Source organism: Theropithecus gelada, chromosome 4 (assembly GCF_003255815.1).
Source record: "Theropithecus gelada isolate Dixy chromosome 4, Tgel_1.0, whole genome shotgun sequence".
Taxonomy (NCBI): domain Eukaryota; kingdom Metazoa; phylum Chordata; class Mammalia; order Primates; family Cercopithecidae; genus Theropithecus; species Theropithecus gelada.
Genome location: NC_037671.1, coordinates 14,036,088 through 14,063,116, shown reverse-complemented (window position 1 = coordinate 14,063,116; position 27,029 = coordinate 14,036,088). Strand labels below are relative to the sequence as shown.

General features: G+C 41.8%; 1 protein-coding gene and 1 long non-coding RNA gene across 2 annotated transcripts in view; one reads left to right on the top strand and one right to left on the bottom strand.

Annotated features, from left to right (window-relative positions):
* The window catches only part of LOC112623808, a 35,267-nt gene extending 8,948 nt beyond the window's left edge, over window positions 1-26,319 (bottom strand). Inside the window, exons 1-2 of the long non-coding RNA XR_003119206.1 lie at window positions 26,044-26,319; window positions 23,037-23,124 (exon numbers count right to left, since the gene is read on the bottom strand). This is a non-coding gene — a long non-coding RNA (uncharacterized LOC112623808). The remainder of the gene's footprint in view (window positions 1-23,036; window positions 23,125-26,043) is intronic.
* Window positions 26,320-26,563: 244 nt separating this feature from the next.
* Window positions 26,564-27,029, top strand: part of ELOVL2 (ELOVL fatty acid elongase 2) — a 61,582-nt gene continuing 61,116 nt past the window's right edge. Inside the window, exon 1 of the mRNA XM_025382827.1 lies at window positions 26,564-26,721. Coding sequence (XP_025238612.1) covers window positions 26,719-26,721 — 3 coding nt within the window. The 5' untranslated portion in view covers window positions 26,564-26,718. The remainder of the gene's footprint in view (window positions 26,722-27,029) is intronic.

Below are 27,029 nucleotides of genomic sequence, written 5' to 3'. Positions count from 1 at the left end.
CTGTAACAGCATTAAGAGGTGGGACCTGTAAGAGGTGATAGAGGCTCTGCCCTCATAAATAGATTAATGCCATTCCCTTGGGAGTGGGTTAGGAGTGAGTTCCTGATAAAATGAGCTCGACCCCCTTTCCTCTGCTCTCTCATGGTCTCTTACCCTTCCAGCTTCCACTGTGGGTGACACAGCAAGAAAGCCCTTCTTAGATGATCAGCCCCTCGACCTTAAACTCCCTAGCCTCCAGAGCCATAAAAAATACATTTCTTTTCCTTATAAATGACCCAAACTGTGGTATTCAGCTATACGAGCATAAAACAGACTAAGATAGGAGATAATGGGTTTAGCTTAAAATGGGATTTCCACCACTTAACACTTTGTCACATGGTTTGCTGAATGAATGAGTAGGAATGACATAATGTGGACTGAGATTTGGCAGATGAATCAGAAGATACTTTAGAGAGACTGGAGGCTGTAAGTGTGCTTGCCCACAAGAATATATGGTGGGGAGGCTGTTTTGAAGAAAGGCATAATATTACAAATTTCTAATTTCCTTTTTTTTTTTTTTTAAAGAGACAGGAGTCTTGCTCTGTCGCCCAGGCTGGAGTGCAGTGGCACAATCTCAGCTCGCTGCAAGCTCCGCCTCCTGGGTTCACGCCATCCTCCTGCCTCAGCCTCCTGCGTAGCTGGGACTACAGGCGCCCGCCACCGCACCTGGCTAATTTTTGTATTTTTAGTAGAGACAGGGTTTCACCGTGTTAGCCAGGATGGTATCGATCTCCTGACCTCATGATCCGCCCGCTTTGGCCTCCCAAAGTGCTGGGATTACAGGTGTGAACCACCACACCCAGCCTACAAATTTCTCATTTTCATTAAGCACATTTCTACTTTTTCCATGTGTAAATTATACACACATTAATAACTATGTGAACATGTGTATGTCTTTCGAGGGGATCTGCAGGAGACAAATACCACTGGTGCATGGATAGAGTGAGAAGGCCAGTTGGCCTTAAAAGGCCTTAAAAGCTTCAAGGAGAGGCTTCTTTTAGTACAGATTTTAAATAACATTCTCCAAATCCTGTATTTAAGACACAAGTCAGAATGATCACATTGGCATAAATCACCCGTATTTATCAGAAGTGTGTATAGTTTCTCCAGCAGAGGGTGCTAAAAATATAAATTTGACATCGTGAAGCCTAGCATAAATTTATTCAACAGATTTGTCAACTCAGTCTTTATTGTCAGGTTCTTGCAGCAAATCTAACCAAAAAGGGCCAGTCTTGTAGATTATGAGCATGGGAGGTCTTAGAACCAAAGTTTTACAAATGTGAAATTTTTAATATTAAATTTTAAATACAAGAGCAATTTCCTCCATGTTAGCTTGCTATGATACTTTGCAAAACTTTTAGTTAATGTTTGTTGGGGAAAAAACTTGTTATAAGGGGCTATATTATATGTTATATACATAATATTTACATATTATGCTATATAATGTAAGTCATCAAAGGACTGGAAAATAAGCCTTTTTAGAAAGATGGGCAAAATTATCATTAGTCCCTCCAATAAATCACTCACTTGGTGAGTGTTTTATCACACTCACCAAGCCAAAATCTTTTCTGAAGTTATCTTAAAGGTTATCTAGAGGCTCATTTTAATCCTCAGAAGCCTTTTTTTTTTTTTTTTCTGGAGACAGTCTCGCTGTCGCCCAGGCTGGAGTGCAGTGGCGCGATCTCGGCTCACTGCAAGCTCCGCCTCCCAGGTTCACACCATTCTCCTGCCTCAGCCTCCTGAGTAGCTGGGACTACAGGCGCCCACCACCACACCCGGCTAATTTTTTGTATTTTTAATAGAGATGGGGTTTCACTGTGCTAGCCAGGATGGTCTCAATCTCCTGACCTCATAATCTACCTGCCTCAGCCTCCCAAAGTGTTGGGATTACAGGCGTGAGCCACCGCGCCCAGCCCCTCAGAAGCCTTTTAAAAAGCCTATATTTCAGTCAAATGAGGCTAAGTAATGCTGCAATAACATTCCACCTCAAAGTTTCAGTCACTTAAAACATCCAGGGTTGATATCCACCTCGTGCTGCGTATCTATCACAGAGTTGGCTGAGGGATCTACCGGGTGAATCAGACCGAAGAAGCAGCCGTCACCCAGAAAGTCACCAGTCACTGTGGCAAAGGGAAAGCAAAGCACAGGCAATCATGCATTGGCTCCCAAAGTTTGTCTGGAGGTGGCATCCATTTCCTTCACCCACACTGTCTTAACTATACAGCAAATCACATGCCCACACCTAACTTCTAGAGTTCAGGAAATGTACTACTATTGTGAATCTTGGAGTATTTAATGGACAGCACTAAGATCTATTACATGTTATAAATGTGATAAGAAGAAAATAAAACATACAAGTGTAAAAATTAAAAAAATATTTCATTAGAAATAATATAGCAACATTGATTTATACGTTATCCTTATATCTTCGAAGTAAGGGCCTGTAGGCTTATTATTAACTCAACTTTCGTCCTTAGTGACAAGAATTGCTAGCATGGATAATGAAAATATTTTGCTTTTGAATTCATTACTACATACGGTTTGGAGAGGAGCAGTGGGTAGTCGATTTACTCCTCTACTTAGGTTTGTCTTTGATTCACGTTAAACCTACTTGACTTTCCTGCGAACATAACTGCAAGATGTGCGAGGAGGCAGGAAAGGAGACACTAGGCTTGGGATAAGGTCAGGCAGCCAGAGCCTGAGCTTCTGCTGCTGACAGGTGACAAAACAGAAATGAAAACTTTGCTGCTTAGCACATCCTTTTTGCTTAGCCTCGTGAAGCCAGAGAAGTAGGTATGTCTAATAAAGATGTAAAATGAAGCAAGTAGTCCCTCCAAGTACTAGAAAGGAGAGCTCTGTTTCTTAGCGCACCCAAAAGGAATCTCAGATAGATCTGCCACTAAGCACAGAGTTTGGCCACCTCGTGCAGTGATAGCTGCTCACTGCTCACCGAGAACAATGCAGGACTGCAGTCAGGTTGTAATCAGAGAGGCACAAAACAGGTTATCTTGGGAACCGAAGCTTTCCTGCCAAGGTAGACCTGGCAAGTTGCCTGACCTAAACAGATAACAGGAGGACAACATGACCTTAACATCAGCACCCCAACCTGGATCCTGTCTGGAAAGTCAGTGAAGACAGGGTCAGAGTTTAGGTCCTATCTGCCTATGTCGTAAGTTGCTGAGTTGGGGAGAAAACTTTAACGAATGCTTTGTGCATTTCCACACAGTCAACTGGGAGAAAGAGAAGCCCCAAAGGAACTTCATTAGAATGTGGTATCACACTTTAATACTCATCATCTTCAATCCTCATCTGCCTACACTTTGCTAATATCCTTCTCATCATTCAAGGGCCTTGCAGATCCCACATTCTCCAAAATGCCTTCCCTAACCCCCCAAATCAGAAAGCCCTTTCTGCCTCCATCACTTTCTGTCTACAGCTCTACTACAGACTCCCGACAGCCCACTTTTTATTCAGTCTGCTTTTGTATCTGTTTGTCTCCCGCCACTAGCCTTTGGCCTCTGAGCATCTGGAGGGCAGAGATCAAATATCATTTATCTGTGGATTTTGCTTAGCTCCTACCCAGTTCCATGTACACAGATGGTTTGTTGATTTAGATTGACTACATGGCCATTTTATGACAGCATTCAATTTTTTTTTCGTTAACCTAAGAAAAATTTCAAACACCCATAAAAGTACTGAGAATAACATAGCACTCACTCAGCATGGCATTAACTTCTAATACGTTTACTCAGGCAGCATAGCCTAGAGGTTGAGAATGTGAACTCTGGAGTCAGAATGACGTGGTTCAGCTCTGTTTCTTATTACTTCACCTCTGAAGTCTCAGATGGGAGAGTTTTTCTATCTGTAAAATGGGGCTGAGGGTTGTTACACAGATTAACTGAGATAATATACGCAAAGCACTATGAGTGCCTGGTTTATAAAAAGTCCTCAAAAGGCAGCTACTACTAGTGTCACAAGTACTACCATAAACTCTTGAGACTGAGCTTACGGTCCATACAAAAAGGGACTGTATATCCAAGCACAGTAATCACAAAAGTTGAAAATTATATGTATTAAAAACTATCTGATGAGAAAAAAAGAAGTTACAGATCAAAAGAAAATTAAGAGACATATCAATCAATTACAATTATAGGCCCTTATATAGATCCTATTTCAAACTAAGTAAACACTGACTTTATCTGATGTTATTGGGAATTACTGTTAACTTCTAAAGGTGTAATAATGGTATTGCAGTTATGGCTTTTAAAAGGAGGAGTCCTTACTTTTGAAAGATGCAGCACACCCTGATATGTTTACAGATAAAAATATGGCATACGGGATTTGCTTTGGAATAATATAGGAAATATAGTATTGCCTATTTTTAAATAATACAGGAAATAACTGGGGGGAGGGGTTTAGATAAATCAAAGTTAGTTGTTGAGTTGGTGTCTTAGTCAGTTCAGGCTGCTATAACAAAATACTACAAATTGAGTGGGTTGCAAACAACAGAAATTTACTTCTCATAGTCCTGGAAACTGGGAAGTCCAAGATCAAGCATCTTCAGATTCTGTGTCTGGTGAGAACCCATTTCCGAGTTCACAGATGACACCTTTTAGCTGAGTTCTCACACCGCAAAAGGAGTGAGCTTAGCTCTATTAGGTCTCTTTATAAGGACATGAATCCCAATCATGAGGGCAGAGCCCTTATTATCTAATCACCTCCCAAAGGCTCCACCCTCCTAATACCATCACCATGGCGTTTAGAATTTCAGCACGTGAATTGTGGGGGAATACCTTCCTGACTATATTGTTGTGGGTCCATTTGCCTATGGGAAGCAGTCTCTGAAATGGATAATGTTTACTCGGGAGTGCTCTTGGGATCAATGTCTGTGAGGGAGTGAGGAAGCAGGACTGGCCAGTGATGGGGGGGACTCATTCCGTCCTATGGGCTGCTCCAGAAGCGGCATAGGGAGCTGGGCCTTTCTATCCTCACATGACCAGTCACCAGATAAGAACATAACCAGGACAAAGAGGTGGTGTAACTTCCATCAAGGCAGCAAGACTCTCCTTTGGCCTAGGACAAGGGAAGAAACACACTTAGCTAATCTGAAGTCAAGACTGCAGCAACTGGCACAATAAGTAGCTGAAAAATGATGAATATCAGTAGCAAAAGACTTTACTTATTCCACCTGAAGTACAATAATTACATTTTAAACATCCTTAATAAAGATTGCCTGATAGTAGATATTTTATTTTTGTACGTATTTCAGGAAGTCATCTTTCTTTTCATTACTCTATCTCAGTTACTAGCTTGAGGGAAAACATATCATTCTACAAAACAAGTGCGGGTGACTGAGCCATGCTTCCTCAGGTTGATAAACAGCTTTCTCTTGAAACATTCTTTGAGAAAAAGCTAGAGGAAGCAAATAAAAACATTGAAAATTCCTGGATAGCCACCTTAATGAACACATTATCTCAGCCAGTTTTGTTTTCTCCTAAGGCTGACTGGCAGACTTCTGATTCCATCTCACAAGGGAGTCTCATTTTGCTAATCCCAGAAACAATGCCGGGGCCATCTGTGTGCATCACCAGCTAAAGGCTTGCAGCCAAAGAGTAGTGATTTAGTTTCCACTGAGGATGAAGCAGCATTTACTCTCTTTTGCCACAATCTACAATACAGTTTGAAATTTGAATGAAGAACAAATATTTAAAAAAGAAAAAAAAGGAAGAAGGAAAGATTTTGTTTTCTCTGAATAAAAAATGCTACTAGATCCTGAATATCTGAAGTCTTGGTAAGATTACCTGAAGAGAAATTGTACGTTATATTTCATGAAACTCTGCTAGTTGAATGTACATAGAAAAATTATTATTGCTAGTCCATACCATCAGCTAGTGGAGACTTATTAATCTCTCTTTTTTTTTTTTTTTTTTAAGAGACAGAATCTCGGTCTGTTGCCCAGGCTGGAGTGCAATGGTGCGATCTCAGCTCACTGTAACCTCCATCTCCCAGGTTCAATCAATTTTCCCACCTCAGCCTCCCAAGTAACTGGGATATAGGCATAGGCCACCATGCCCAGCTAATTTTTGTATTTTTAGTAGAGGGGTTTCACCACGTTGGCCAGGTTGGTCTTAAACTCCTGACCTCAGGTAATCCACCCACCTTGGCCTTCCAAAGTGCTGGGATTACAGGTGTGAGCCACCACACCCAGCGCCCACTCCTTTTTTTTTTGCCAGGGTCTCCATGCTGTTGCCCAGGTTAGAGTGCAAAGGCACAGTCCTGGCTCACTGCAACTTCTTTCTCCTGGATTTAATTCTCCTGTCTCAGCCTGCCAAGAGGCTGGGATTACAGGCACACACCACCATGCCTGGCTAATTTTTGTATGTTTAGTAGAGATGGCATTTCACCATGCTGGTCAAGCTGGTCTCAAACTCCTGACCTCAAGTGATCGGCCTGCCTTGACCTCCCAAAGCGTTGGGATTATAGGTGTGAGCCACTGTGCCTGGCCAGAGACCTAAGAATCTTGATTTACCAGTGAGTACAAGAGCTAGCCCCGTGTAATTCCAAGTTTCTCACTCTTACCCAAAGTCCTATTGAAAGATGGGGGAGTAGTTCAACTTGGGTGCAGGCCAAGGGGGTTCCTTGTTCATTAACAATATAAACAATATTTTTTAACTGCACTAAACATTTGTCTGGCTTTTCTTACCACTATGTTAATAGGATCGGGAATCTGGGCAGCAATCAGCTGAGTGGTTCTTCTGCTTTGTGTGAAATCAGCTAAGGTCATTTCTGCAACTGAATTTAGAGGGTAGCTGGACTGGGATGGAAGGTCCAAGAAGGTTTCCTTCACGTCTGGCATCTGGTGTTCCTTCATGTAGCGTTTCTCTCCGTAGTGTATCTTACAACTCAGTAGTATGTTTGAGCTTCTTTACATTAAGGTGGCTGGCCTCCTCAAGAAAAAGCAGAAGCTGCTAGGACTCTTAAAGGCTAGACTCAGAACTTAACTTGCATGTAGTTACTTCTACCACAATCAATGGTCACAGCAAGTCACAAGATCAGCCCAAGTTTAAGGAGAATGAAAGCAGACTTTACCTCTTGATGTGCTTGCAGGGAGAAAGGGAATTAATGGCATTCATCTCCAGAGATTTATTTATCTCAGATAAAATACTTGAAATCTCATGTAAACATGAGCCATAAAAAAAAAAAAAAAAAAAAAAACCCAGAGAATTCATTACCTGAGACCTGTGCTACAAAAAATAGTCAGGGAAATTCTACTGAGGAATATGATGCTAGGCAGAGAGTTGGATCTGCACAAAGAAATGCAGATCTCTAGAAATGGCTAAGCTGAAAGTAAAATCTTTTTAAAAAATGTTTTAAGTTGTTCTAAAGATAATTGATTATCTGAAGCAAAAATAAGAGTAATGAATTATATAGTATTATGGCACATAAAAAGTAAAATGCATGCCAACAATAGCACAAAAGGTAGAACTGGAGAATTGGGAATATACTGTGGTAAATTTCTTATGCCATATGAAAAGCAACACTATTTGAAGGTAGACTGAGATTAAAGATGAAGGCAGCTTAAGTATATAGAAGACCAAATATCACAAACAAGCATGACTTAGCTGACACTGGCTGAAACCAACATTCCACCCAACAACAGCAGAATACACATTCTTTTCAAGCACACACAGAACATTGTTCTGTTGTTTTCTGATAATGTCTTTGTCTAATTTTGGTATCGAGATAAAGCTGGCCTCAGTAATGAGTTGGACAGTCCTCCTTCCTCTTGTTTTCTGGAGGAGTTTATGTAGAATTCATGTTATTTCTTCTTTAAAAAAATATTTAGCAGTACATATATTTGAAATCATATGAGCCAGAAGTTTCTTTCTTAGAAAATTGTAAAATATGAATTCAACTTCTTTAATAGACATAGAGCCATTCAGGTCATTTATTTCTTTTTGAGTGAGCTTTAGTAATTTGTGTCTTTCAAATAGTTTGTCCATTTTATTGTCAAATTTGTTGGCATAAATTTGTTCATCATATTCCCTTATTATCCTTTAAGTGTCTGTAGCATCTCAAGTAATGTCCTTTCTTTCATTTTTAATACAGACACACAATATTTTACTGTACAAAGAGATATCTGGGAAACCTCCAAATCCTTAGAAATGAAAAGAAACACTTCTAAATAACACATGGGTCAAAGAGGAAATCACAGAGAAAATAGAAAATATCCTGAATTGAATAAAAATGAAACAAAAACATGTCAAAATGTGTGAAATGTGGCAAAACAATGCTTAGAGGAAAATTTAATGAATGAAATTTACCAAATCCACAAACTAAATAAGAAAAAAGTGTATGATTATCTTACTAGACCACAATCAAGGCATTTGAGCAAATTTAACATCCATTTATAACAATAAAAAAAATTCTCGGCAAACTAGAAAAAGAAGAGAATTTCTTTCTTCCCCCCGCCGCCCCCCCCCGCCTCCCCGAGATGGAGTTTCGCTCTTATTACCCAGGCTGGAGTGTAATGGCGCAATCTCAGCTCACTGCAACCTCCGCCTCCTGAGTTCAAAATGACTCTCCTGCCTCAGTCTCCCAAGTAGCTGAGATTACTGGCACCCACCCCCAAGCCCAGCTAATTTTTTGTATTTTTAGTAGAGATGAGGTTTCATCATGTTGGCCAGGCTGGTCTCAAACTCCTAACCTCAGGTGATCCACCCACCTCAGGCTCCCAAAGTGCTGGGATTACAGACGTGAGTCACCATGCCTGGCCAAAGAAGGGAACTTCTTTGACCTGCTAAAGGACATCTACAAAACAAACACTACCCTACGACCATCATCATAATGACTGGTGAAAGGCAAAGCTTTCTGCCTAAGATGAGGAACAGGCATTGGATGTCTGCTCTCACTATTCCTATTCAACATCGTACTGGCGGCCCAAGTCAGCTGAATGAGTTAGGAAAAGGAAAAAAGGCATACATATGGGAAAGGAAAAACAGTCGTCTCTATTCACAGATGACCTGATTGTTTATGTAGAAAATCTCCAAGTATCTACCAAAAAGCTTCTGGAATGAATAAGTAAGTTTAGCAATATCACAAGGTAGAATGTTAATATATAAAAATTCATTGTAATTCTATATACTAGCAACAACCGCACATTGAAATTTTTAAAATACCGTTTACAATAGCATCAAAAAACATGAAATACTCAGGCAAAAAATTAACAAAATCTATGGAAGATATGCCTAGAATTACAAAACAGTGCTGAAAGAAGTCAAAGAAAATTTAAACAATGGATAAATATACCAGCATGTAGATTGGAAAACTCAATATTGTGAAGATGTCACTTCTTCCTAAATTGTCCTACAGATTTAACACAATCTCAGCCACACTTTCTCTAGGATTTTTTGTGGAATGTTGACAAGTTGATTCTAAAATGTATATGGGAAAGCGAAGAAGCTGGAATACCCCAAAACAGTTTTGAAAAAGTGGAAAATTTACACAACTTGATTTTAAGACTTACCATAAAGAAACAGTAATCAAGACAGTGTGGTACTGGTGAAAAGGTAGACACATAGATCAATGGAACAGGATAGAAAGTCTAGAGATAGACCCATATATATATGATCAACTAATTTTTGACAAAGGTACAAAAGCAATTAAAAAATAATAGACTTACTGAGACAGGTGGATCACCTGAGGTTAGGTGTTCAAGATCAGCCTGGCCAAAATGGCAAAACCCCATCTCTACTGAAAATACAAAAATTAGCCCAGCATGGTGGTGCATGCCTGTAATCCCAGCCACTCGGGAGGCTGAGGCAGGAGAATCACTTGAACACAGGAGGCAGAGGTTGCAGTGAGCTGAGATTGCACCATTGCACTCCATCCTGAGCAACAAAGCAAGACTCTTGTCTAAAAAAAAAAAAAAAAGAAAGAAAGATAGTTTTTTTCAACAAATGGTACTATAGCAATTGAACACTTGTATACAAAAGAAAGAAAAAAAAAAAGAACTTTGACCCATCCCTTACACCATACACAAAAATTAACTGAAAAATTAACTGAATACAGACGTAAATGTAGTACCTAATGCTACAAAATTTCTAGAAGAAAATACAGGAAGAAAATCTTTGTGACCTTGGGAAGCAAATATTTCTTGTATACAACACAGAAAGCACAATTCATTTTTAAAAAAACCAGCCTGAACTATATCAAAACTAAGAACTTTTCTTTGAAAGGATTTGTTAAAAGAAAGAAAAAAACAGACTACAAGAAAATACTTGTAACATGCATATCTGATAAAGGACTTGTATGCAGAATATATGAAGAACTCTCAAACCTCAATAAGAAGAAAATAATAACAAATGGGCCCAAAATTTGAAGAGATTCTTTGCTGAAGAAGACACACACTAGTGGCAAATACTACACACATGAAACGAGCTCAAAAATACCTGTTGAATAAATGAATGAATGAATGAGTTTTGGTCTTGCCAAAGGTACCCCACTACTTGATTAACTCTTTAGAATTAATTTTGATGATTACACTAGTAATTAGAGCAAGTGAAAATTATTCCATTACAAACATACATAGTAAAGTCAGATAAAAAATAAGTTATATGGACTTCTACCTTAGGTTCCTTCTAGTAGGGCAAGTAATTTTTCTTTTTTTCTTTTTCTTTTTTCTGAGATGGAGGCTCACTGTGTCACCCAGGCTGGAGTGCAGTGGTGCGATCTCCGCTCACTGCAAGCTCTGCCTCCCATGTTCACGCCATTCTCCTGCCTCAGCCTCCCAAGTAGCTGAAATTACAAGTGCCCACCACCGTGCCCGGCTAATTTTTTGTATTTTTAATAGAGACGGGGTTTCACCGTGTTAGCAAGGATGGTCTCGATCTCCGGACCTCGTGATCTGCCTGCCTTGGCCTCCCGAAGTGCCGGGATTACAGGCATGAGCCACCGTGCCCGTCCCAAAGCCAAGTAATTTTTTAAAAGTTATCTACATTAAGATAAACACAACAAGGCTGGGCGCGGTGACTCGCACCTGTAATCCCAGCACTTTGGGAGGCCGAGGTGGGTGGATCACAAGGTCAGGAGATCGAGACCATCCTGGTTAATATGGTGAAACCCTGTCTCTACTAAAAATACAAAAACAAAATTAGCCAGGCGAGGTGGCGGGCGCCTGTAGTCCCAGCTACTCGGGAGGCTGAGGCAAGAGAATGGCGTGAATCTGGGAAGTGGGGCTTGCAGTGAGCAAGTGAGATCGTGCTACTGCACTCCAGCCTGGGTGACAGTGAGACTCCGTCTCAAAAAAAAAAAAAAAAAAAGATAAACACAAGAAAATATGCCACAGGGCTTCTTATGGTTTTTTGTTTCTTTGTTTGTTTGTTTGTTTTGAGACAAAGTCTCGCTCTGTCACCCAGGCTGGAGTGCAGTAGCGTGATCTCAGCTCACTGCAGCTTCTGCCTCCTGGGTTCAAGCGAGTCTCCTGCCTCAGCCTCCCGAGTAGCTGTGACTATAGGCGTGTGCCACCATGCCTGGCTAATTTTTGTATTTTTAGTAGAAACGGGGTTTTGCCATGTTGTCCAGGATGGTCTCGATCTCCTGACCTTGTGATCCGCCCTCCTTGGCCTCCCAAAGTGCCGGGATTACAGGCGTGAGCCTCTGCGTCTGGCCTCTTACGGTATTTCTTAATACAAAATAATAGTATAGTGCAAAGTTTAGTCGAACAATTCAGTAAGGGTCAGTTTGATGTGGTCCCTGTCCTAAGCTTTCTGAAGACCTGGCTTAACGCAGGGACGGATTTAGCCTATGTAGATAAGATTACAAAAACGCCAAGTCCCCATTAAAAAATTCCTCTCTCAGACTTTTGGTGGATACTAAGTATCAGTAAGTTCAAGATAATACTGAGACAAATAGAGTATAGATGGATATCTACTAATGACCTTAATAAGGAAATGTGTCTGAGATTATTACTCAAATACTACATCTTGGCTACAGAATGAGTTTGTACTTTGTTTCAAGGCTAAGAGTTAATTTCCTTGGTTCTCTTTGTCAGCACTAAGTTGGGTGCAGTGGCTCATGCCCATAATTCCAGCTACTCAGGAGGTAGCATTGAGTTTGTAGAAAGTTAAGTGTTAAAAGTTGCTCTTGGCCAGGCGTGGTGGCTCATGTTTGTAATTCCAGCACTTTGGGAGGCCAAGGTGGATGGATCATGAGGTCAGAAGATCGAGACCATCCTGGCTAACACGGTGAAACCCCATCTCTACTAAAAATACAAAAAAATTAGCTGGGCGTGGTGGTGGGCACCTGTAGTCCCTGCTATTCCGGAGGCTGAGGCAGGAGAATGGCGTGAACCTGGGAGGCGGAGCTCGCAGTGAGCCGACATCGCGCCACTGCACTCCAGCCCCCGCGACAGAGCGAAACTCCATCTCAAAAAAAAAAAAAAAAAAAGGTTGCCCTTACATTTATTTTTCTTGAAGATTGATGATATTTAGAGCCCTCTGAGATTATATTCTTGGTCTCTATTGTGTCATATTTTAAATTTTAATTTTCAGCCTATCTTCTGGCAGAGTAAGAATCTTGAACAGTCGCATTAGAACATGGATTGGGTTTTCTTTCCATTTATTTATTTTTTCTTTTTCCTAAAGTGTAATAAAGGGTATTGACCTGTTCCCCAGCCAGTTCCAAAGGCTATCAGTTTGCTTTAAAGTGTTTGTTGGCTGGGCACAGTGACTCACACCTGTAATCCCAGCACTTTGGGAGGTCGAGGTGGGTGGATCACCTGAGGTCAGAAGTTCAAGAACATCCTGGCCAACATGGTGAAACCCCATCTCTAATAAAAATACTAAAAGGTCGGGCACGGTGGCTCACGCCTGTAATCCCAGCACTTTGGGAGGCCGAGGTGGGCGGATCACGAGGTCAGGAGATTGAGACCATTTTGGCTAACACAGGGAAACCCCGTTTCTACTAAAAATACAAAAAAATCAGCTGGGCATGGTGGCAGGTGCCTGTAGTCCCAGCTACTTGGGAGGCTGAGGCAGGAGAATGGCCTGAATCCAGGAGGCGGAGCTTGCAGTGAGCCAAGATCCAGCCACTGCACTCCAGCCTGGGCGACAGAGCCAGACTCCATCTCAAAACAAAACAAAAATTAAATAAATAAATAAATACTAAAAATTAGTTGGGCGTGGTGGCGGGCACCCGTAATTTCAGCTACTTGGGAGGCTGAGGCAGAAAAATTGCTTGAACCTGGGAGAGGGAGGTTGCAGTGAGCCGAGATCTCACCATTGCCCTCCAGCCTGGGCAACAGGGCGAGACTGCGTCTCAAATAAATAAATAAATAAATAATAAAGTGTTTAAGAAATTCAGAAGTGGTCAGATCTTCGCATTTATAAGCACGTTCTGAGTACTGTTATGAGAGAGCATGCTAAAGTTCCAAGATATAGTCTGGTTGATAGTCTATTTGTCTGGATGAGAAAACTATGTGTAACCACCAGCAGAAGTTCACTTAGCAAGGTCCAAAGCTATGCAATACTTGCTAGAGGCTGGAGGCAGGATGAGAGTTGTGGGAGCAGGGTGAGTCCAAAGTTGTATGGTAAAAGAGGCCATCCTCCAAATGTGAGGTCTTTAATCAGGTCTGTGCATCCAAATTCAGGAATTTAGTGACTTCAGCTCACTGGAAATGATGGACTATAAATTGTTGCACCATGATGTCTAGCTGTTGGTGCGTTGCCTTTTATTTTACTATAATTAATTGATTCATTTTTAGAGTCAGGGCCTTGTTCTAGTGCCCAGGCTGGAGGGTAGTGGAACAATCACACCTCACAACAGCCTCGAACTCCTGGGCTCAAGCCACCTCCTGGTCCCCCACTGCCTCACACCCTCCTGAATAGCTGGGATTACAGGCATGAGCCACTGCACCCAGCTTGGTGCACTGCCTTTTAAAGCTGCAGATATTAACATAAGAGCAGGTGAGCACAAACTCAACTGGAAGTATCACCAAGCTTCATTCAATTTCACTACAGGAAGAATGATCAGGATAGGTACATATGAATTGAAGTGTGTGTCCTTTTAGGGACAAAAAATAGAGAAAATGCAAATAAGCTAAATATGCTTTCATTGGTAACACTTGGCCCCACTCTTACTAGCTAACCTTATCTTAGGCTCCAACATATGTAAGTTTCCTGGACACTAATTCCCAGCTCACTGAATTGTCGCTATTACTGGAATTCAACAGACCCTGTGGGTACTGGTCAGGCAGCAGTTTCTTCACTGCTAGTACCATGTTCAGTGTCACTATCAGAAACATGGAGAAAATATTAGGACCTACAAAATACAAGGTCCAAAGCAGCCACTGTGCTTAACAAATGTGATTGTTGTTTTTATTTTTGTGTTATTTAAATGTGTTTTATATATGTGTTGTATCTCTGTGATAGCTAGAACTGTGTGTCCAAAGTTTCTTGCAAACATCTTTTTTTGTTGTTGTTGTTTGTTTTTTTTTTTTTGAGATGGAGTCTTACTCTGTCGCCCAGGCTTGAGTACAGTGGTGAGATCCTGATTCGCCACAACCTCCACCTCCTGGGTTCCAGCGATTCTCGTACCTCAGCCTTCCAAGTAGCTGGGATTACAGGTGCGTGCCACCACGCCTACCAATTTTTGTATTTTTAGTAGAGATGGGGTTTCACCATGTTGGCCAGGCTGGTCTCAAACTCCTGACCTCAGGTGATCTGCCTGCCTTGGCCTCCCAAAGTGTTGGGATTACAGATGTGAGTCACCGCACCCAGCCTGCAAACATCTTATAATACTAGCATGGTGCAGGTCTCAAAATGGTAATGACCACATTTGTTTCACAATATTGTTTATATAAATATATTATTAAATTGGCATTTAATCAGGGACTATATTTCCATTATCTAATAAAATAATATACTTTTCAAAGAGCTTTGAATCGGATAAAATTCTCTTTAGAATGTCATAGAAATCCAGGTGGCATGGGGTAAACAACAAAAGGCCAGTTTGTCTCAAATATTTACCAAATATCTACTGTGTGACAGAAACTAAAAAGGCAGTCAAAATTAACATTATAAGTAAAATACCGAACTAAGCTGAAGTACTGATAGAATTAATTATAAATTTACCTGTAACAGAATTAGTTAGAGATTGGACATAGACTATATTTTCTCCCAAGATTACTGAAACATATACTTTTCCATCCAATTAGTTCAATGAGGTCACCAAACAAGATTTTAGACAAATTCTTCATGACTCCCTCTCCTGAACTCTGACCTATCCCCTTGAAAAGGATCAATCATGTTAAAGCCTTCTGTTAATTTTTTCCTTTTCAGAGCTTATATAAATAAAACGAATTCTTTGAAAGAGCCACTCTATTTTCAGGTAGAACGTAAGTGATGGAAAAACAAGTTGGGCAACAACAGTTAACGTGGCATTATTGATCTTGGCAGTTAGCACGAGTATTTCTAAATGCTGTTTATTCTTCGCCTATCTTATATCTAAATTTTGAACTCGCTCTCTGCATTTTTAGATTGTTTAATGAACCAGCTCTTCTTTTTTATAATTGGCACTTATCCTGTCTTTCCTACACAAACTATACTCCTTAGGTAATCAAAGAGTATATGAGGGATATTTTTCTGTAAAGTATTCTAGCTAATGAATGAAAAAGGAATGTAGAGCTAGAATACCACAGTTTTTCAGCCCCTAATGAATCACTGGATGTAGTATTGAGCATGCCTAAACATCATAGAAAGAGTGGATAATCAGATGTTTTGTGCTTCCTGATACAAAAGCACACCACACAGGTATGAAGTATTTTTGCCAAAAAAATTCTCACCTGAATCTGATCAAACCTCTAGAGCCAGTTACCGATTTACAAACATGCAGAATGCACAGCACTTGTTAAGCTATGGAATTCCCATTGCAGGGATGCCATCAACAAAATCCAGACTATTGGAAAATCTACGGTGCAAACAAATTACGAGAAAAAGAGATGAACAGATGTAGACATTAAAGGAGACTTAAAAGACACATCAAGCAACTGCAATGTTAAAAAGAAAGATATAAACCTAGTTGGAGAGTTGTATACTTATTTTATTTTATTTTTGTTTTGAGATGGAGTCTTGCTCTGTCGCCCAGGTTGGAGTGCAGTCGTGCCATCTTGGCTCACTGCAACCTCTGCCTCCCGGGTTCAAGCAATTCTCCTGTCTCAGCCTCCTGAGTAGCTGGGATTACAGGTGCCTGCTACCACGCCCGTTTAATTTTTGTATTTATAGTAGAGACAGGATTTCCCCATGTTAGGCTGGTCTCGAACTCCTGACCTCAGGTGATCCACCCGACTCAGCCTCCCAAAGTGCTGGGATTACTGGCATGAGCCACTGCACCTGGCCTACACTTACTGTCTCTAAAGATATTAAGAAATCTGATTTTTAAGGTATTATAATGGTATTGTGATTGTGTTTTTTAAAAAAATCCTTGTCTTTAGAGATACATACTAAATTATTTACAGATAAATTATTATATCTGAGGTTTGCTTCAAAGTAATAGATGGAGGGAAAATAGGTAGGATATAGATAAAGCAAGATGGGTCATGAGTGTTTTAAGATAGATGATGGGCCGGGCGCGGTGGCTTAGGCCTGTAATCCCAGCACTTTGGGAGGCCGAGGCAGGCGGATCACGAGGTCAGGAGATCGAGACCATCCTGGCTAACACAGTGAAACCCCGTCTCTACCAAAAATACAAAAAATTAGCCGGGCGTGGCGGCGGGCGCCTGTAGTCCCAGCTACTTGGGAGGCTAAGGCAGGAGAATGGCGTGAACCTGGGAGGCGGAACTTGCAGTGAGCCAAGATCGCGCCAATGCACTCCAGCCTGAGCGACTGAGCGAGACTCCATCTCAAAAAAAAAAAAAAACAAAAAACAGAAGATAGATGATGAATGCATTGGGATTCATTATTCATTATTATTCTGTCTTCTTTTGCATATGTTTGAAATGTTCTATAATCAAGAAAAATAAATAAAATCACTGGAAGGCTCACACCTTATCTGCTCTTTTAGACATTAATACTAATAGCTGAAGGAAGACCGGCGACATACTCTTGTATTTTCACTCCTTCAGCAAATAATGCAGAAGAATTTCCCTTTCACCGTAACTGCAAAATTAACCTACAGATCTCTGAAGGCTGTCTTTAAGCCACTATGACAACCTTAATGAGCATAACATTTTGCTTCAACCCTACTCTTCTACCAATGCTGTGAAGCTCTCCTAGAGTCATGGTGGACCCATGTCATAGAAGTGACTGACCCTCAAAAAGTGAATAAATGACCTGAAGAAAGTGAATTTCTCTGATAAGTAGTCTATAAGGATTCTTAAAGACAGGATTATTCAAAATAGCATGGTGTCCTGGAAACAGTCCAACAGGCCTCAGGTTGAATCTTGGCTCTCCTACTTTCCACCTGCCTAACCATGTGACCCTGTGTACATTACTGAATGTCTCTGAACCTCAGGTCCCTCACCTCTACAACGGGGCTAGTCACAGGACTGTTGTGAAGATTAAATGAGCTACTGTTGTAAGTTACCTAGCATAATTTTGGGCTTCTATTGGATACCCAATAGCTACCTGTAAATGTCACATCTGAGCTTACAGAATGATGAAGTTATAAGCTGAGGCTACCTGCTATGACTTCTGCACTAATTATAGGATGCCTTTAATCAAAGCTTGTTCAACCCATGACCCATGGGCTGCATGCAGCTCAGGATGGTTTTGAATGTAAACTTTTCTAAAACATTATGGGATTATTTTGTGATTTTTTTTTTCCAGCTCATCAGCTATCATTAGTGTTAGTATATTTTATGTATGGCCCAAGACCAATGTGGTCCAGGGAAGTCAAAAGATTGGACACCCTGCTTTAGTCTCTGTTTCCTAGACACTGAAGAACTTGTTCAGGTTGTAACAAGGTACACAATTGAGACCTGCACTCTTGACTATCACTGAGACTCGTCATCTCTATTTCTTCTACAAGGTTAATGGACCAATTTACTGGAAAAATAAAATGTTAACTACATTGAGACTGTTCTTATTTTGTATTCTCATTTAATACCAATTAGGACAAATATAATAATGCATTAGCTATGTTTAAATAAGCCTCTATTTTCTAGCTATTTTTATTAGCCTGATGACTTCTTTTTTTTTTTTTGAGATGGAATTTTGCTCTTGTCGCCCAGACTGGAGTGCGATGGTGCGATCTCAGCTCACTGCAACCTCCACCTCCCAGATTCAAGCAATTCTCGTGCCTCAGCCTCCCGAGTAGCTGGGATTACAGGCGCCCACCACCACGCCCAGCTAATTTTTTTGCATTTTTAGTAGAGAAGGTTTCACCATGTTGGCCAGGCTGGTCTTAAAACCTGATCTCGGGTGATCCACCTGCCTCAGCCTCCCAAAGTGCTGGGATTACAGGCGTGAGCTACTGCGCCCGGCCACCTGATGACTTCTTAGTACATTTAAATTCCTTGCTTTAGGGTGAAGTTGACAAAATTTTTGAGTAGATTATTTGTTGGCATATAGGGTTTTCATATTGAAGGCTTTTGTTCTTGATGACAATAGAAAGAAAATGCAGGACCAATCAGTCTAAGGTGAGGCAAAGTCAAGGGAAGAGTCTGTTAAATTTTGTGCATCCATGTAAATTTTATCACCAACTACATTCGCAATAACATCATCAATAATTTACAATAATGAAAATAATTTGTAGTAGCATGAACTTGTAATCCTGGCTCCTCAGGAGGCTGAGTCAGGAGGATCCCTTGAGCCCAGGAGCTTGGGACCCCGCCTGGGCAACATAAGGAGATCCCATCTTGGCCAGGTGTGGTGGCTCATGCCTGTAATCCCAGCACTTTGGGAGGCCAAGGCAGGGAGATCCCTTGAGGTCGGGAGTTTGAGACCAGCCTGGCCAATATGGTGAAATCCCGTCTCTACTAAAATACAAAAATTAGCCAGGCATGGTAGCATGTGCCTGTAATCCTAGCTATTTGGGAGGCTGAGGCAGGAGAATCACTTGAACCTGGGAGGCAGAGGTTGCAGTGAGCTGAGATTCCACCACTGCACTCCAGCCTGGGCAACACAGCAAGACTCCAGCTCAAAAAAAAAAAAAGGAGATCTCATCTCTCAAAAAAAACCAAATTTACAAAAATGTTGTAAAAATCATTAGTTACAGATCAGCCCAACTCCAGGCCAAAAAATCATAGCCTTCAAAACGATTAATTGTGAGTTGCTCGTCTAGTCTCTTATTTACATTACTCTCATTCTAGCAGAAGAGGATGTGTGGCTTCACACTGCCACCCCCCCACACCCACACTCACACAATCACACTTACAATGGGGAATGGAAAGGGGGAGTCCCTGCAGTGTGCCCTCCTTGAGACCTAAATGGTCAGATTTTTCTCAGCATTTTCTCTCCTTCCTCAGTTGAATTCTGGGCTTCAAGTTTGCTGTAGAGTAGGTTTGCAACAAAAATAGACTGGAGAACTACTGTGTGGGGTTAATCTTGGAGGGGTACACCTGGGAAAGGAACAGCCACTCTGTGGTATGGATTGGGATGGCTATCGCAGGCCATGCCGAGGGACTGCCTTCCTTGTGAAGTACACTATCCCACTTTATGCCTGTGCTAGTTGCCATGAATACATTTAAAAAAAATTTAAAAAGAAATTAACAAAGACAATTTAAGTAAAATAGCTTCTATGAAAGACAAAACGGTAAAGTGCAAGAATGCGTAAATAAGATCAGTTAAGTGAGCATCACAAAAAGATGAACGATAAAGTCAAATGGCTACAAAGGTACAAAGTAATGGCCCCCAGTAGATTTTTTAATCTAGGATAAATGCAGCTGACTAGTAAACATCGCATTAAAATGTTCTGCCAGGACCTGGATTCCTTAGGACTGAGGTCCTCAAAGGCATAGCAACAGAGCAGGGACCAGTGGCCACGGTGTCAACAAACACATGGATCTCTATCTATAGGTTGGTCAGGAGGATGATGGACCTGCATCCTCACTACAATCCCTGATGATTCACACTTTCCAGACACACTGGCTACCTTCCTGTTCCTCAAAGAAGCCTGATTTTTCTGTCTCAAAGTGTTTCCATTTGTTATCTTCTCCAGGAAGGATTTCCCGTACATCTTCTCATGGCTTCATGGCTGGCTTGTTTTCATCACTGGTATCTCAATTTAGATATTATGTGCTTAGGGGTCTTTCCTGACCATCCTGTTTACAGTGTTCTTCCCAAGGAAAGGACACCTACTTCAATAAATGGTGCAGGAGAAACTGGATAACCATATGCCGGAGAATGAAACTGGACTCCTACCTCTCACCATGTATAAAAATTAACTCAAGATGGATTAAAGACCTAAGTGTAAGACCTGAAACTACAAAAATCCTATAAGAAAACCTGGGAAAAAACCTCTTTTAAAAGACACTGGCCTAGGCAAACAATTTATGACCAAGTCTTCAAAAGCAAACACAACAAAAACAAAAAATAGACAAATGGGACTAAATTAAACTAAGAGGCTTCTGCACAGCAAAAGAAATAACCAACAGATTAAACAGACAACCTACAGAATAGGAAAAAATATTTGCAAACTATGCATCTGACGAAGGGCAAATATATAGAATCTATAAGGAACTCAAATAGCTCAAAAAACACACAAATAATCCCATTTTAAAATGGACAGAAAATATGAACAGACTTTATTCTTTTTTTTGAGATAGAGTCTCACACTGTCACCCGGCTGGAGTGCAATGGTGCGATCTTGGCTCACTGCAACCTCTGCCTCCCAGTTTCATGCAATTTTCTTGCCTCAGCCTCCCAAGTAGCTGGGATTACAGGCGCACACCACCACACCCGGCTAATTTTTTGTATTTTCAGTAGAGACAGGGTTTCACTATGTTGGCCAGACTGGTCTCGAACTCCTGACCTCGTGATCCACCTGCCTCGGCCTCCCAAAGTACTGGGATCACAGGCATGAGCCACCGCGCCCGGCCAACATTTTTCAAAGGAAGACATATGAGTGGCCACCAAACATGAAAAAATGCCCAACATCACTAATCATCAGAGAAATGCATTTTAAAACCACAATGAGATATCATCTTACACCAGTCAGAATGGCCATTACTAAAAAGTCAAAAAACAACAGATTGGCAAAGATGTAGAGAAAAGGAAATGCTTATACATTGTTGGTGGGAATGTAAATTAGTATAGCCTTTATGGAAAACAGTATGGAGATTTCTCAAAGGACTAAAAATAGAACTACTATTTGATCCCTCGATCCCACTACTGGGTATATACCCAAAGGGAAAGAAATAATTATATCAAAAAGATACCTGCACTTGTATGTTCATCACAGCACGATTCACAATAGCAAAGATATGGGATTCAACCTAAGTGTCCATCAATGGAGGACTAGATTAAGAAAATGTATACACATACACACACATACATACACACACCCTGGAATACCAGTCAGTCATAGAGAATGAAACCATGTGATTTGCAGCAATGTGGATGGCACTGGAGACTTTAACAGGTCAGAGGGTGGGAGAGTAGGAGGGTAGAAGGGGTAGGAGGGTTGAAAAATTACCTATTGGGTAGTATACTCACTAGTTAGTGATGGGTACACTAAAAGCCCAGACTTCACCAATATGCAAATATGCATATAAGAAATCACACACCGAAATCTGTTGGGGTTGGGGGGTGATGGGAGGGAGAACATTAGAACAAATACCTAATGCATGCAGGGCTTAAAACCTAGACGACGGGTTGAAGGGGCAGCAAATCACCATGGCACACGTATGCCTATTAACAAACCTGCACATTCTGCACATGTATCCCAGAACTTAAAGTAAAATAAAAATAATAATAATTAAAAAAGAAATCTACACTTGTATGCATTAAATACATAAAAATTAAAATACATAAAAAATTTAAAAAGCAAAAACTTAGAAAAATAAAGTGCTACCCTCAAGTCACTCTATCATCATACTGTTTCTTCATGATACTTCTCTATCTAGACTTGTTTATTGTCTTCTTCCTCTTGTTGAAATACAAGCTTCATAAAACATGGGAAGTTATCTATATTGTTCCAGGTCATATTAATATCATCCAAGTCCTACAGAAATTGGCACTTTTTTTTTTTGTAAAGGGTCAAATAGTAGATATCTGGGGACTTGCAGACCATACAGTTGTGTCACAACTCTGCTGTCCTAACATGAGAGCACCCACAGACAATACGTAAACGTATGGGCATGGCGGTATTCTAATACAAACTTTATTTACAAAAGCAGGCAACTGACTGGATTTGTCCTGCAGCTGTAGTTTGCCAACCTCTGCTCTAGAACGTTATACTAGAATATAGTACTCAGCATAATATTTTCAAATGAATTAACATAAACTTTATTTTAAATCTGGATTGATACAAGGTTATGATTGTCTCCTTGTTACTACATCCAATCAAATGACCAATATACACATATATTTCTTTGGCATAAATCCTTAGTCCTAACATATCGAGTGAAAGCTGCACTAAATTTGATAGAGGGAACTCAGTTTTGTCAATGTGCCTTCACTTGGGCTTACTCTTTACTCTTTATCTTACTATTTTTCACTTCTAAACTCATATAGGTGCAGAGCTTTCTTTACACAAAGCAGAGCACATGGCCAAGGAAAGGACATGATTTCCGTAGTCTGTTTCTACTACTACCCTAAAAGTACAAATACTTTGAAGAAATGTAGTAGATTGATTTAAAGTCAAAATACATTGTGAGTGAGTATTTTTCTCAAGATAAAACACAAAGATGCTAGGTATATCAAAAGAAGGGATGCTTCAGAAGAGAACCACACTAAAAGGAGATTAAACTCCCCCCAAAACAAAGCTTGCCTACTTCATAATTTTGATGAGGGCTGGCAGGCTAGCATTGGAGAGGCAGTAGAGACAATGAGAATACTCACCCAGGATTCAGGAGATCCAGGCTTTAGCACTGTCTATTAATTGGTCTTCTCTAACTCCTCTGAGACATACTTTCTTCACGTGTAAAATCTAAGATATGTGACAGAGGGAGAGAAAGAGTATCAGTCAGATCTCTATTTTTAGGTTTAAGATTCTTAGATTATGCTAATCATCACTTTATATAGTACCACATCCATGTAAGTACCTAACACACAATTAGTCTATGTTATTGTACACATGCTCAATATGGGCTTGCCATACAGCTAAGAAACAGATTCCACCTTTTGTATAATCCATACAAGAGAACAATGAAAGTAAATATTATAAAATCATATAAGTGATGGCATGTTAAATTTTTCATTGATAAATAAATGGGAATTTATGTTATACCCAGTTAAGACCCTTTCCCAGTTATATCTGGTTAAGGTACATTTCCAGTCCTGTGTTTATACGGGTAGAATCACTTCCTTTTTAAAAAATTAATTTATTTATTTATTTTTGAGACGGAGTCTTGCCCTGTCGCCCAGGCTGGAGTGCAATGGAACTATTTTGGCTCACTGCAACCTCCCCTCCTGGGTTCAAACAATTCTCTTGCCTCAGCCTCCTGAGTAGCTGGGATCACAGGTGCCTGCCACCACGCCCAGCTAATTTTTGTATTTTTAGTAGAGATGGGGTTTCACCATGTTGGCCAGGCTGGTCTCAAACTCCTGACCTTGTGATCCACCTGCCTCGGCCTCCCAAAGTGCTGGGATTACAGGCATGAGCCACCACGCCTGGCCACCACTTCCTTTTTCTATTTAATAAAAGATTGGTGGGGAAAAAGACCCTCTGGCATTTGCTGTCTCATTTGTTCCTTTGTTGTAGTGATAGGGAAAGCCATAAAATAATATTTTAAGAAACAGATAAGATATAGATGACTTTTTAGATCTCTTTCTGGCCTTATGGGTTGACGTGTTTTTAGAGAATAAAGGTAAAATAATGATTATCAGGCTAAATGGTAATGTGGAAGTATAGGGATAATTCAAAGTTTCAGAATTCCTTCCCCATGTTTACCTGGTGTGCTTTGCAAGGTTTAGATGACATCAATGATACAATTTTTGCAAGCAACAGCAGCAGGGTTCTTGGATGTCCGTTGTCACTTAAAAAATTTTTTCCCCTTCTTGTTGTTAGAAAACTAGACTAAAGCTTTCCCTGAATGGATAATGGAATTAGTTTCTCAAAATATCATCCATGGACTGCCTGGCTGCACCAGTATCATTTGTGGTGCTTGTTCAAAATTCATATTCCTTGGAAATGGAGGTTTCACCACTTCAAGACCCATATAGACTCCATTATACTTTATGCAGGGTCAGAGATGCCTCTAGAATGAAGTAGATACTCCCGCAATGTGAAACTGATAGCAAATATTAAACCCAAAGCAAAACCAAAAAAAAAAAATTCATATTCTTGGTCAGTACCTGAGGTCATCTTGATGGATCTCAGCCATCCCTGTATTGTATTAAACCCTCTGGTGCTACTTATACACAATAATGTCTAAAAATCACTATCTATCTAGATTAAGAATTCACATTCTACTGCATCAGATTAGTGATACAGTGAAATTTAGGTCCAGAGTTTTTAATCATTCAATATCCACAAGACGTGGAAGCTACTTTTATAGCTTTTAAACATAACGTGTAAAATAGAAGAAAGAACACATGTAAAACAGAAAGAAGAAAATCATTCCAAGGAAAAACAATATTTTGAGACTATTTGTGTGAATTTCCTTCAAGTCTCTCAATATCCATAATACAGATCATCACAGGTTCTAAAACCTCCTAACAGCAGGGACTGTGTTTTTCTTCATCACTGTAAACCTAGCTATTACCAAAATGCCTAGCACATAGTAGGCACTGAAATCTTTGCTGAGTGAACAAAGTAAGTGAAGCTGCAATCAAATTGTATCTTTGATTTGGGCCACACTTTTTATAAAAATTTGCCAGCATTAAATAGAACGTCACTTTCTGATTTTCAAATGCATCAAATTGATAACAAATCAATAACTAGTACTTTTTGTACCAGATATTTTTCTAGAGTTGTACCCATATTAATTTAACCCTAACAGCTACATATAATGTTAAGTGCTATTTTATCCCAAATTTGTAGATCAGGAAACTGGAGCACAGAGAGTTTAGGTAACCCACCCAATGCCACATACCCAGTATGTGGTAGAGCTGACTCCTGAGATTTTTATCAGACTAGGTTAACCTACCTGTTTATGGTCATAAAATCATCCGCCTTTTATAAACAAGTATGTGCCTAATTTTACCACTTCAGCTACGGAAATTCTATATTAGGAAGAAAAACTCTCTATTAGGAAACTACATATTAGGTGATTGTAGGACGGTTAAGATTTAGTACTCACTCTGTTACTGCACAAAACTCTGCAAGGGCGCCCGCCCCAGGTGTGGGATGTTAAGTGTATGGTACAGGTACCTCCGTGCACAGCCACACGGGCTGTTCTCAATCCCAATAAACATGTTTATCACATGAGCCTCACAAGTCCACTTTTTTTTTTTTTTTGAGACAGGGTGTCATTCTGTCGCCCAGGCTGGAATGCCGTGGTGCGATCTCGGCTCACTGCAGCCTTGACCTCGTGGGCTCAAGCGATCCTCCACCTCAGCCTCCCGAGTGGCTAGGATCACAGGCGTGGGCCACCATACCCAGTTAATTTTTGTATTTTTTATTTAAGAGGTGAGGTTTCGCCGTGTTTCCCAGGCTAGTCCCGAACTCCCGACCTCAAGTGATCCGCCTGCCTCAGCCTCCCAAAATGCTGGGATTACAGGAGGGAGCCACCACGCCCGCCAACTTCCCATGCTTAAGGGTGAAATGGAGGAAAGTTCATGTACTTCTCAGGCAAGTCCAATTTGTCCGACGTCTTCCACTTGGGCCACACACAAAAATAAAGTAACTAGAAGCGCAGGCTCTAGGAGGCCACCGTTCTGTTCACAGTGAAGAGGGTGCGCTCACCCTCGGCGGTGTCTGCTGGAAGCCCCGCGTCAGGCCGGGAGGGGGACAGAGCCTCCTGCTCAGGGCCGTTATCCGAACTGATCCGCTTCCCACCGCACCCCCAGAGAAACCCACCCCACCCCCTAAACCTAAGGAACCCTGACTCCGCAAACCTGCACGAACAGAGCCATTTCCCCCTAATGTGTGCTTCAAACCCACCGAAGCCCAACTGGAAGCAGGACCAGCGTGCCCGCCCTACACGCTACTGCTTCTCCCCGCGGCAGCGGCCGCCGATCTGACCAGCGGGTGGGTACTCGTGGGGCTCCGCGAACGTTGAGCCGCCGCGTGAAACCGGCGCCGGCTGGGCCTGCAAATCGCCGCCCGGCCGGCAGGGGACGCCGCCAACGCGAGGGCGAGATCGCTCTCCCAGGAGGGGGCGCGCGAGGCCGCACCGGAGGGGGGCGCCGCCTCCCTTGCCCTGCGCCCCTCCCCCGCGCGCCCTCGTGGCGCGGCGGCAGGCGAGGCCCCTGTGGGAGAGGGGGCGGGGAGGCGCGGGCGGGCGTGCGCGCGCCGGGCGTGGGTGTGGGTGGGGGTAACCGGCGCGGGCGCCGAGATAGCGCCGGGCAGAGGGACCCGGCTACCCTGGACAGCGCATCGCCACCTGCCCGGGTCGCCGCGCCGCAGCCGCTGCGGATCATGGTGAGTGGGGCTGCGCGCCGCTACCGCCGCCGCCGCTCTTTCTTTCTCTCCTTGACCCACGCACCGGGCGGGAAAGGGCCAAGCGGGCGGCGGCGCGGGCGCTGCGGGTTCGCCGCTGGAACCCGCTGCCCTCGGAGGGGCCGGGTCCGCGCGGGCCTGGGGAGCGGGCGCTGAGCGTTTGGGCCGGGGGCGCGCGGGTCGGCCCGAGGCCCGCGGGTCTCGGGAACTTTGCCTCGGTCCCCGCTCCCCGGTCCCGCCCCGGCACCTCGAGGCGCCCGCTCGCGCCCAGCCCCTTGTTGCATGCACGG